The sequence below is a fragment of the Spea bombifrons genome, chromosome 5, assembly GCF_027358695.1.
Source record: "Spea bombifrons isolate aSpeBom1 chromosome 5, aSpeBom1.2.pri, whole genome shotgun sequence".
Taxonomy (NCBI): Eukaryota; Metazoa; Chordata; class Amphibia; order Anura; family Pelobatidae; genus Spea; species Spea bombifrons.
Genome location: NC_071091.1, coordinates 1,117,903 through 1,130,692, shown reverse-complemented (window position 1 = coordinate 1,130,692; position 12,790 = coordinate 1,117,903). Strand labels below are relative to the sequence as shown.

Below are 12,790 nucleotides of genomic sequence, written 5' to 3'. Positions count from 1 at the left end.
TTTTATGGGGGGGGTTTATTGGACAATGAGACAAATGGAAGACGACATCACAAATTCATCGTTAGATGCCTGGAAAATAAGAAGTCGTTTTAAGAAAAAAAAAATGACAGTTTCTCGAATAAATCGCTCCAGGTCTCCGTCAACCCCCCCCCCCGAGTATAGCGATACCCCCCCCCCCGAGTATAGCGATACCCCCCCCCATGCATGGGTTTGTCTGGTGTTTGGGGGTAAAAGGCCACATTTGGGAAGTGCGTCATCCCCCCCCCGCCCCGATTTCGGTCAGTCTGTGCCTATGCCCCGTCTTTGAGCCCGGCCGCTCCAATTTACCCCATCAAACCATTCAGTTTTTTTAAGTTAGACACCCCTTGGGTATTTGAAATGCTTTTACTTTAACTCTTTCCATGTCAGGATGTTTGGGAAGATAAAGCGCTGATTTTAACACTTGCTCATAATAATAAACTATGTTATTTTATTCTTTTTTACAATTTGCTGGGTCTGCTGATTGTTCTGATGCATAATTAAATATTAACATTTATTCATTTAATATTTCCTGCATCACATTGCGATTAGAAAGCTGGGCTCCATTGACTTGCGTGTTGAATGCAGTACCTGTATTCAACCTGCAAGTGGAGCCAGAGTTCCCTAGAGGGTCTGAAGATCCTCTTTTTTTTTTTTTTTTTTACAGGACGGCCGCCATCTTGTGATTGGCGAAGTCACTCGCAGTGGCGGTTGTGAGTGAGCGCTCTCCGGAGCGCGTCCTGGGGTGGGTGTTTGCTGAAGGCCTTGCGATTGAGGCATTTCAGAAACACCATTGAAGTTTAGGAGGTGATCGTTTATAAACGCCCCTCGGCCCCCCCGCTATAAACGCCCGTTATTACAGCCATGCAGCGATTAAGGGGACGCTCTGCCCCCCGCTAGCTCATCGCAGAGTCTTACTTGTCTCCGGTATAAGTGCGTTGAGGCTTTGGTTTATTTCCCTTTGACTCTCGTGCTCCAGGGCAGCCGTCTCTCCCACGCCATTCTCTCGAGCCCCCTCGCTTGTGGCTTCGGGGGACGTCACGGGGTCCCCGTTCTGGGGGGCCGCGACTTTCTCGCCCTCTGCTACCGTCTCACCTTCCTGCAGAAAAGCCATAAGAACGCATTAGGAGACGGAACGTCAGACCCAGCAACACGCGGTGGGGGCCGAGAACCGGCCACCAACACAGAGATTACATTGGAAGCTATAAAACCACCCTGCCAGGCGGATCCCATAACGGATCCCACAAGGGTGTGTCACGCTCTGCATAGGTTTGTGCGCGGTACACGGCTCTGAGCCCGCAGCGGGTACGCACGTTTGGCTCCTCGGGCGCCTTCACCGCTTCCTGCTTTGTGGAGTTACCGTTGCTGGCGTCGGACTTGGAGACCCCCCCTCCTAAAAAACAGAAGTGGGGGAAAAAAAAGTGACATTTATAACCCGTCATGCGCCGGTACCGCAGCAAAGAACCCAACCGGCGAGCCACCCGCACCCCCGGCACGGCCCCCGGGGGCCACATACCCGGCTTGTGCTTGATGTTGGTTTTAGAGCCGCACTTGGAGGAAACCTTGGAGGCGTCGATCTTCTTGTTCAGAATCTGCACCTGAAATCGAGAGACGCCGGTGAAACCAAGACCCCCAAATCTTACACCGCGCCCCCGCAACAGCTGAACCAAGACCCCCAAATCTTACACCGCGCCCCCGCAACAGCTGAACCAAGACCCCAAATCTTACACCGCGCCCCCGCAACAGCTGAACCAAGACCCCAAAACTTACACCGTGCCCCCGCAACAGCTGAACCAAGACCCCAAATCTCGGCAATTACCGTTTATATAACTGGGAGAACACAGATTATCCCACCGGGGGCTGCCAGGAACATAAAACTGGCAGCCCCCCCGATAACGGATCAGCAGATGGCAGACCTAACCTAAAGATGAACTACGAGGGGCATCTTCCAGGGCGGGGGGAGAGGGTAAGAACTTCACGCCTCCGTGTTTATTGCCCCACATGGTGCGCTCGGAAGTAACCCCCGCAGGCAGGCCGGGGGAAGGACTAGAAGCCGGATAATTCACCCCATTAACCCCCTACAGGTAAGAAGAAAGCCTGCAGTAAATCTACGGGACCCCCGGCTCCTGGGATTGGCCCAGCCTCGCCTGCAGGGGGTGCTATAAGTCGGCGTCAGAAGGTAAAAGGCCACACGTCGCGGCCACCAAGCCAGAGATGAGTGGCCGTTGGCGGCGTGTACTCACGTTGGCGCTGCCCGGTTTGAGGCTGCTGGGTGCGTGCGGGCGAGCGCTGCTTGCAGTGGGTTTTGGCGCGTTTGTAACCTGAAAATAATATGCATTTTAGTGCCGGATCTGAAGCCGAAGAGCCGAGCGGCGGCCGGAGGGAGGAGACGCCGGCATCGGAACCGAGAACAACGGAAAAATAGAATGAGGACAGACGGAAAAAACGCAGAAAACGGGGCAGAAAGCTGCACCGCGGAGAAAACGCTGATCCGGGGCGGGCCCAGGACAGCAAGCGAGCCAGCGGGGAGGAAAAAGACAGCAGCAGACATCCTGCCCTGACGTCACAAGAGGCCTGGTTTACTTTGAATGCCCGGTGCCCTTAAAATGTTATTGCTGCCCGTTTTGCAAATACTCAGAATCCCCCTAAACGCATTCACCCCTCCCCCCCTCCCGCCGCGCAGCAGGTGACGCATGCGCCGCTGGCGTAACGGATCACGGATCCAGTCAGGATGGGCTCCGCCGGCTGCCCGCCGGGTAATTCCGAGAGTCCCGCAGGGTAATTCCGGCCGGCCGCCCGTAGCGTCGCTACTTTGCCTGGTTATATAGAAATGGGAAATCTGACGCTCTAATAACCCGTCTGTCCGGCGGGCCGGATCCGTCTCTACTGGGGGGCACAGAGGAACCCCTGGATTCTGCCTATATGGGGTCTCATGTCACTCGAGTCATGCGGCTCATTAACCCTTTAGTTACGTCATTCGGAAGGAGCGATGAGTATTGCGGTAAGAGAAGCCGCGCTCAGTGGGGCTCGAGCCCCGGGAATCACGGCAGGCAGACTACATGTAGCGGTTAGCGGGGGGCTGCGCTGCGGGGGGCTGCGCCGTGGGGGTACAGACAAGGCGATGCCGGCACACAAACACCTGGTTAGTCAGAAGATAGAGAAATATACAGGAAAGAGGATTTGGCGAGGCGCCCGGAGCCGATACTTACATTCCCGCCGCCCGGCACGTGCTTAATATTGTCCTTGGAGCCACACTTGGACTGCACGTGGCCGTAGCTCACTTTTTTGGAGACTATCTGGACCTGGAGCGTCGCAGGACGGGGATAAAAGGACACAGAAGAGGAGGTTAGAGATTACACGGCAACACACAGGACACGTTAACACGAGGGGGGGGGCGTTAACACGAGAGGGGGGGCGTTAACACGAGAGGGGGGGGTGTTAACAAGAGAGGGACGTGGCGAAGCAGACATGACGCAAGTGCCGCACGCGGAGTCAGCGCTCTCTGCCGTCTGTATTAAAGCCCCGGAGACGGACGCGATCTGCCTCCCGGCAGCTGAGCATCATAGGAGTTGCAGCTTCAATGCAGCCGGAAAGTCTAGAAAGCACCGGGAAGAAAAAAGTAACGACACCGGCCCCGACGCAAACACGTCGTCTGTCATAAAAGTCATGATTCCTGAACATCTCACCCCCCCCGGGGAACGGACTGAAGCCCGGCACCCCCCCGAGGACAGACGCGGTGGCCGGCACCCCCCCCCCGAGGACAGACGCGGCGGCCGGCACACGGAAACACGCTTACGCCGTTATTTTTGCTTTTCTATTACTCCCTAGTTTAACCCTTCCAGCCGGACCCCTGAGATGCAGCCAGCATCCAATAAACATCTGTTTGGGGGGCAACACCGAGCCCAGCCAGGAAGCCAGCGCTCACCTTTACAAAATCTACATTTATACACACACTAAATATATATATATACACTAATTATATATATACACACTAATTATAATTATATATATATATATACATACATACATACATATATATACACATATATACATACACACTAATTATATACACACACGGATCGTGGCAAACGGGGGCTTAAAAATCTTATTCGTTCCTGGATCGTCGTCTCTCAATCACTTGAAGGGGTTAAATAAAAGCCTCACTACCTTTACAGGATTACTTCCTTATTACAGGAAGTGGTTTTTCCACCCCGCGGTTCATTAATAATAATAATAATAATAATAATAATAATAATATTTCACAGAACGTTAGAGGATAAAACAAGAAATAGAAACGGAAAGGAATCTGATGGGAAAAAAAATCACTGCAGCAAAGAGTCAGAGGGAAGGCAGCTGCAGAGCTGCAGTGAAGGAGAGGGAAGCTGCAGCTGCAGAGCTGCAGTGAAGGAGAGGGAAGCTGCAGCTTGTGATAAAGGGTTAAAAGGCGAGGCAGAGAGGAAAGCGGACAGCACCAACTCACTTTGCCATTGGGCTGCTTGGGGGCACTCTCTTTAGTGTCTGCGGGCTTAGCGGCGATGGGCTTAGGGCCAGCAGGGGCCAAAGGCTTTCGGACGGCTGTGCCGGCGGGCACAGGTTTTTTTTCAACTTTAGCCTGAATGGGGAAAAATTTTCGGATCACAAAACACGACTTTCAATAAATCCAAGAAAAAAAGATAAAGCGCCTCGCTATCCGCACTGCCTTCCACCTGCGCAAAACACGGCGACTGCGCGTCTGCCGAGACCGGCTGCTGATGAGCCAGACCACGAGGGCAGGACGGGGCGTCTCGCTCCCCCCCCAGCGCTTACCTTGCCTCCTCCAGGCTGGTGCTTTAGGTTATCCGTGGAGCCAATCTTCGAGCGGACGTTCTTCAGATCCGGTGCCGGGGCGCTGGCCGGACGAGGCTGCTTGGGGGCGACGCTCGGCTTGGGGGCAGCTGCTGCAGATTTCGTTGCCAAGCCGGGTTTGCTCGCTGGGGCCGATCTGGCAGCCGGCAGCTTCTTGGCATCGGGGGCCGCACCGGGAGCCGAGCCTGGTTTGGGTAGAGCGGGTTTGGTAGGTTTGGGGCGGCTGGGACCGGGGCTGGAAGGAGGCGCCCCGTTCGTCTTCGCCAAGTCGGATGCCGCAGGTTTTGTTCGGTTCAGTTCTGGAATAAACCAACGGAGCGAGCGTGAGGAAGAGCGCGAGAGACCAGGTGGCGCGCGGGAGGAAGAGCGCGAGAGACCAGGTGGCGCGCGGGAGGAAGAGCGCGAGAGACCAGGCGGCGCGCGGGAGGAAGAGCGCGAGAGACCAGGCGGCGCGCGGGAGGAAGAGCGCGAGAGAGCAGGCGGCGCGCGGGAGGAAGAGCGCGAGAGAGCAGGCGGCGCGCGGGAGGAAGAGCGCGAGAGACCAGGCGGCGCGCGGGAGGAAGAGCGCGAGAGACCAGGCGGCGCGCGGGAGGAAGAGCGCGAGAGACCAGGCGGCGCGCGGGAGGAAGAGCGCGAGAGACCAGGGGGCGCGCGGGAGGAAGAGCGCGAGAGACCAGGGGGCGCGCGGGAGGAAGAGCGCGAGAGACCAGGCGGCGCGCGGGAGGAAGAGCGCGAGAGACCAGGGGGCGCGCGGGAGGAAGAGCGCGAGAGACCAGGCGGCGCGCGGGAGGAAGAGCGCGAGAGACCAGGCGGCGCGCGGGAGGAAGAGCGCGAGAGAACAGGCGGCTCGCGGGAGGAAGAGCGCGAGAGAACAGGCGGCTCGCGGGAGGAAGAGCGCGAGAGAACAGGCGGCGCGCGGGAGGAAGAGCGCGAGAGACCAGGCGGCGCGCGGGAGGAAGAGAGCCCCGACACCCGCTCTGTTATACTGAACGTAAAGTACCGCGGGGGGGAATAAATCACCGCCGGATGTCGGCCGCCCTGCGGTGTTTTTTTTTTTTTTTTTTTAAACAGAGAAAATGAACTTCTTACAAATGAAGAACCAGCTACCCCCCCCCCCACTAAACAAAGTCACCTCCGGCGCTGCAGCCCACCTCACCCCCCGGACCCCAATCCTATCCACCCAACCAGACCGTCCGCATCACGGCCCCCGGCCGCTCCATCCTGTGGCTACATCTCCTCAATTAAACTCTTCGTACCCCATGATAACCCCCTCCCCCCAGTGTACCCAGAAGCCCCATGACGCCGGAGGGGGCAGTGAAGGTGCCCCGAGGGCCGGGTATTCGCCTACCTGTGGGGGATTTAGCGAGGGTTTTCTTGGCTTCTGCGGGTTTCACGTCGTTCTTTGCAGCTGCAGAAAAAAACAAAATCCAAACCATTAAAGTCCGTTTAACTGCAGCCAACGGGCAGTCATCGGCAAACATGCGCGACTTATCGCTGAGCTGTGAACACTCATTGGGGTGGATAACGCACCCCTCTAGGACTGAGTGTGAGTTATACCGCGTTAAGGGGGACTCACTCCGCATTTGGTTGGGTTTCGGCCGGTTTATCATTTCTCACGGATATTAGTTGTGATTCGTTGGGCATCGTGTTCCCAGCACACGCGGAGTTAATGGAAGCGAGGTTATACGCGGCCCTGGAGCGGCCCTCGGATGAGCAGCGGAGAGGAAAGGATTATCCGATCCCTCCGAAAATTAATTCAGGGCTTTTTCTAATCTCCAGATGTTCGCCTGAAAGACGCCGCGGCGGAGAGACTTCCACATCTATACATTACATACCCCCCCCCATACATGTTACATCTAATGTATAGATAGATCAGTGACCGGCCCCCTGTATAATGTATAGATAAATCAGTGACCGGCCCCCTGTATAATGTATAGATAAATCAGTGACCGGCCCCCTGTATAATGTATAGATAAATCAGTGACCGGCCCCTGTATAATGTATAGATAAATCAGTGACCGGCCCCCTGTATAATGTATAGATAAATCAGTGACCGGCCCCCTGTATAATGTATAGATAAATCAGTGACCGGCCCCCCTGTATAATGTATAGATAGATCAGTGACCGGCCCCCTGTATAATGTATAGATAAATCAGTGACCGGCCCCCTGTATAATGTATAGATAAATAAGTGACCGGCCCCCTGTATAATGTATAGATAAATCAGTGACTGGCCCCTGTATAATGTATAGATAAATCAGTGACCGGCCCCCTGTATAATGTATAGATAAATCAGTGAGCTGGCCCCCCTGTATAATGTATAGATAAATCAGTGACTGGCCCCTGTATAATGTATAGATAAATCAGTGACCGGCCCCCTGTATAATGTATAGATAAATCAGTGACCGGCCCCTGTATAATGTATAGATAAATCAGTGACCGGCCCCCTGTATAATGTATAGATAAATCAGTGACCGGCCCCCCTGTATAATGTATAGATAAATCAGTGACCGGCCCCTGTATAATGTATAGATAAATCAGCGAGCCGGCCCCTGTATAATGTATAGATAAATCAGTGACCGGCCCCTGTATAATGTATAGATAAATCAGTGACCGGCCCCCCTGTATAATGTATAGATAAATCAGTAAGGCTGCGGGTGGTTATTTCTCCCCAGCAGGACCCCGTCTGTTCTGAGCTGAGTATCAGCCGGTGGATTTATCACCAGTCCGCGCACCGCGATGGAGCTACTTACGGGCCGGCCGCTTGGGGGTGGCCGTGGATTTCGGAGTATTGGGTGCCGCGGCAGACAGCGGTTTCGGGGTCGCAGGGCTGGCCTTGGCAGCGGAGCGAGGGGTAGACGTCAGGGTGGGCTTGGCAGCCGTGGGCTTCTTGTCCGGACTCTTTACCGGACTCTTCAGATCCAGACTCTGCAAAGTCACAGGACACATTGTAACGCGGCGACTGGCTGCGCATGGCCGGCTACACGATCGGCTGTGAAGCTGCACCGGCAGAGGGGAGCACCATGGGATTAACCAACTGCCTACCAGGGCCTGTTCCCCGGCAGTGCAAGGGTTACTCTAAACCCAGCTGCAGAAAGTCACACAAAAAGGTAACAATTCCCAAAAGCTTTTATTCTAACGGAAATTAATCGGCTTGGCCTCTCCGGCCCGGCAATCGCCCCCCACCGGGCTTTTATTAACAGGAGCTGCCTGCGGGAGGATTTATTCACAGAACCATCGCCCACGACCTGCGACCCAGCGGAGGCTCCAAACACCCAAACGGGCAAACGAATATAATCCACAGACCCGCCGTGCGAGGAGGCGAGGGACACGGACGACACTAAAGTGTGAACTGAGTTCAGGTGACCCTGTGACCCAATCCAGCCCGGGTAATAAGGGACTTATTCCTCTTTTGGATTACCCCAGGTGAGAGATCAAATCTTTACGGAGAGGGTGGTAGATAAGTGGAACAGCCTCCCAGCAGAGGTGGTAGAGGGTAATACAGCGAGGGGATTAAACATGCATGGGATAGACATACGGCTCCTGAATCTAAGACGAGACCAACGACTGATTAAGGTTTGAGTCGTTACAGCAGGAGAAACGGGCGACTAGACGGGGGCCGGATGGGCCGGAATAGCCTGTTGGCGGCTCAGACTCAATGTTTTTTACGTATCAACGTCCAGAGAGCGACGCGCGGAGGAAGCGGAGCCGAAGCGTCTGGGGGCAGATGGGGGGGCTGTCTGAATATTGGGGGGGCCTCACGCAGCCGGTTCCGGAGCACTGACCGCAGAGACATCCAACGGGCATCTTACCTTCGGCTTGATTTCTTTGGGGTCTTTAGGGGTTAAGTTCGTGGGTCTCCCGGCGCTCCCCAGGGGGCGCTTGGGGGTAGTGGAGCTGGGAGCTGCGGCGGGGCTGGGTGGCTTTTTCTGGGTGGGCGCAGAGATGGGTTTCTTCGGGGTTGGAGCTGCGGCGGGTTTGCTTTTAACGGCTGCCGGCTTGGCGGTCGGCGTCGCGGCCTAAGGGTTCGGAAAAGACAGAAAATGAGAAAAACAAACAAAAACAAAAAAACAGCAAACGTGGAGAAATCCCCCCGATAACACAGATCGACCCCCTCCGTAACGCTGCACTGGGGGCAGGCGGCCGTGAGTCACAGCGATGGATTACTAGTCAAACCATTAGATTGTAAGCTCTTCCGACCGCAGCTCTACACCCTCTACATCAGTAACCACGCGCTGCGAAGGCGATCGATCCCCGCGGTAAGACAGACCTTGTTCTTCTTCTCCGGGCTGGCGGGAAGCTCTTTGCTCGGAGGGGCCGTGATGTCGCTTCCCCGATTCTCCTCGATCCGCCCGACAGCCTCGGATTTTCCTGCAAAAACAAGAAAAACGTGAAATATTCACAAATACAAAAAAATACAACAAACAGCAGCGTTACAAGCATGTAGATATTCGCTGCACTTCAAAGGGTTAATGCAGAGATGAGTTCATGCAGGTGTCAGAGCCGGTGACGGGATGGGGGTAGAAACCAGCGCTGATCCTCGGGGGCCGGGGGGCCGGATTCATCTATAAAATGCATCTTCTGTTTATCCATCAGCAGCTTTAATAGAAACTTTTAACCCCTTAATGACAAAGCCCGTACATGCTCAAAATGCATTGTTTTCAATGAGTTTAGGGACCGCCCATTGTCCTTAAGGGGTTAATCTCCAAGCTGCCGGTACAGCGGGGTATCGGGATGTCAGCGGGGTATCAGCGCCGGACGTACCCCAGAGCGAGCGTGTCAGCAGGGTGAGTACAGAGCGCACCGTGTAACACGTAACACGCAACACGTATGTCACACAGACCTCCACAGGATCAGAGTTCTACCAGCAGTGTGGTGACCTAACGTTACACCCCGTCTCTACAACACAAAGGGTTAACTTAAAGGGAACAGAATAATAAAACGACCCAAAAACCCGCTGAGTGAAAGGGGTTAACGTTTCTCCACCCAGCCAATCCGGAGCTTAAACCGTTAACCCTCCGACTGCCAGCGCCGGGTTAGCAACCAGCCGAGCCGCCCGTTGCGGTATTTGTAGAGATTACAGGTTACCGGGAGTCGCGGGATCGATGGCGGAGCGGAGCGGGCGGTTCCGGGTCTCATTCTCGGGGTACCGGTTACAGGGAAAGGAACGTGGCAGAGACGCTATTGGGTTCAGCTAAAACCGCACAGGAGCTTATTCCTCCCCAGCACCGACGTGCGATTCGGAGATCGGAGGAAAACGAATGTTTGGCTTCATTCACTCCGTAGCCGGGATGGGAGTGATGAGAGGTGACAGCGCTCCTGTGTCTGCAGGCGCCACAGAGCCCAACGTCATGTGACCTTCAAACATAAGACGGGAGACGGGGCCGCTCTGCCAGCAGGTTCAACACTATTAACCCTTAAATCCGGTGGGTAACCAGCAGGGAGCCGCAATTAACTGTTCACATACAAGGTAGGGTAATGGAGGACGGCCCCTGCAGGGCCACCGTCTAAAACCGTGTAGCACCAGCCCGATAATCGGGGGTGGGGGATCTAATTAACGCTAAAGGGGAACCGGCGTCGGCCTCAATAATTATAATGACCCAGGGCTGGCGCCGGCCGGTAATTTGGTCTCGATGAAGTGGCAGCCTGTGGCAGAGCCAGCATTATCCGACCGATTTCCACTCCTGACATTCTCTTTCCCCCCAACCCCACCCTCGCAAAGGCTTCCTGAACCAATGAGCAACTTAATAGAGGAAGGAGAACTTGGGGAGGAATAATCCTGCACGACGCGCACGGATAACACGTTTATCAGCGTAAACTAAAGACGCGGGATCCTCTCGCCGGACCGTCTACGGCCGCCGGTTCCCCCGAAGCACCGGATCCCATATTACGTGTAGATCTCCAGAAAGGAGTTAATGCCCCAAACGTACCCGTGGTAGCCTTCTGCCCTCCCGTGGGGGGCTGGGGCAATTTCACATCAGGGGCCCCCATTCCTCCCGGACCGTCATTGCAGGGAAGGGTGGGTTTGGGGATCTGGGGATCCTCCTGGGTTTTGCTCCCATCCTCTGGGATCTGCTCCAGTTTTCTCGGTGGGATCTCGGGGGGAGGCAGATCCTCCCGGCCCCCGGCGTGTAGCTTGTTGGCGGTACGTGGAGTTAGTCTTGCGTCGTCACGCGTGTTCATGAAGTCATCGTACCCCGTCTGCTCTTCTGCGACCGTCATGGACCTTTTCATGGAATTGGGGTTCCTTTTGGGCCCGGATTCGGGGTCACTGGGGGGCTTCTCTCCGGGGGCGTCGGGATATTTATCGGCAGTGTTGACAGCTGGGGGGACGGCTAAGTGAGAGCACTCAGACATGGCGCGCCGTATCGCCTTCCTCTGATAAGAAGCTCGGTCTATCAGCGGCCACTCATCCTCGGCATCCGCGACGAGGCCGTCTTCCCCCCGATCCCCAGCCTTGTTGCCCTGGTGGGGCGCGCCGTCCTCCTGAGCGAGCTCCACGGTGGTAGTTGGGGGGCTTGCTGTGGAATCCGGGGGTCTCCGGGTTACTTCCCTCGAGTCACCGGCCAGGAAGGGGTTAGTGTTCAGCGTCAGCGACTCGCGCAGGAAGGGATTGGGTTCCCGCCGGCCGTCGGACTCAGAGCCGGATTTATTGGCCGCTTTTTCTTGGTCGGTTATCGGCTCCGTGTGAGGGAAAGCGTGGAGCGGCCCCGGTGGGCCGGCCCTCTGGGAATGACATTGTTCTGCGGAGCGGGGCAGAGTGTCGGGAACGAGGCGAGTGGAGTTGGCGTGGATCGGGGTCCCGGGCCCCTCGCACTCCTGGGGGTTTCTGTCGAGTTTTGCCTCGAAGAAGCACAGTTTGTCTTCATCCGTGAAGCCGACGTTCTTAACGAGGCCCTCGTTAATCCGGCCGATCTCGCTGAGCTTGCCCTCCGTCCTGTGCCACTCGTACTCGGCTTTGGCGCACTCTCTCCGGGGCTCGGCCGGCCGGGGGGTCTCGGCGAAGCTCTCGGGGGTCCTGGCTTTGCACAGCTGGCTGTATTCGGTGAGAGGGGCCGGCTGGTTGGAGGACGACATCTTTCCGCGGCTTCTCCTCGCCTGCTCTGAGCGTTTACTGAACCGAGCAGCAGATCCCGACGTCACGGTGGTCTCCGTGCTCCTCCCACCCCCCCCAACACATTCCTCATTGATAATACCGACGGCTTCACGACGAGATATACAGACGCGATATACAGATATATACATATATACAGACGAGATATATATATATCTATATCTATATATATATCTATATATATATATATATATATATATATATATATATATATATATATATATATATATATATATATAGAGAGAGAGAGAGGGGGGAGATAGATATATAGATGTGATATACAGACGATATATTATATAGATAAACAGACGATATAGAGATATACAGATGAGAGATATATTATATATATATATATATAATATATATATATAATATATATATAGATGTGATATACAGACGATAGATATATAAATGAGATATACAGACGATAGATATATAGATGAGATATACAGACGATAGATATATATATATATATAGAGATAGATAGATATATAGATGTGATATACAGACGATATATTATATAGATAAACAGACGATATAGAGATATACAGATGAGAGATATATTATATATATATATATATAATATATATATATAATATATATATAGATGTGATATACAGACGATAGATATATAAATGAGATATACAGACGATAGATATATATATATATATAGAGATAGATAGATATATAGATGAGATATACAGACGATAGATATATAGATGAGATATACAGACGATAGATATATAGATGAGATATACAGACGATAGATATATAGATGAGATATACAGACGATAGATATATAGATGAGATATAC

At 53.9% G+C, this 12,790-nt stretch overlaps 1 protein-coding gene across 1 annotated transcript; it reads right to left on the bottom strand.

Moving 5' to 3' along the window:
- MAP4 (microtubule associated protein 4) lies at positions 1–11,939 on the bottom strand. Its single transcript, XM_053466633.1, has 13 exons — positions 10,793–11,939; positions 9,133–9,233; positions 8,675–8,881; positions 7,616–7,790; positions 6,212–6,271; positions 4,825–5,162; positions 4,499–4,630; positions 3,228–3,320; positions 2,262–2,339; positions 1,535–1,616; positions 1,332–1,411; positions 937–1,117; positions 1–69 (listed from the first exon to the last, which is right to left on the bottom strand). Exons 1-13 carry the CDS (start codon positions 11,937–11,939, stop codon positions 62–64), a joined length of 2,682 nt encoding a protein of 893 aa, XP_053322608.1. The 3' UTR covers positions 1–61.
- Between the last annotated feature and the right edge of the window lie 851 nt (positions 11,940–12,790).

Excerpts from the sequence above, each read along its gene's own strand:
- MAP4 (XM_053466633.1), bottom strand. The coding sequence starts at position 11,939 with ATGTCGTCCTCCAACCAGCCGGCCCCTCTCACCGAATACAGCCAGCTG. Across the intron at positions 3,321-4,498 it reads CCAAGCAGCCCAATGGCAAA|GTCCAGATAGTCTCCAAAAA; the intron begins GTGAGTTGGTGC and ends GCGACGCTCCAG. Across the intron at positions 1,617-2,261 it reads TCAAACCGGGCAGCGCCAAC|GTGCAGATTCTGAACAAGAA; the intron begins GTGAGTACACGC and ends TCTCGATTTCAG.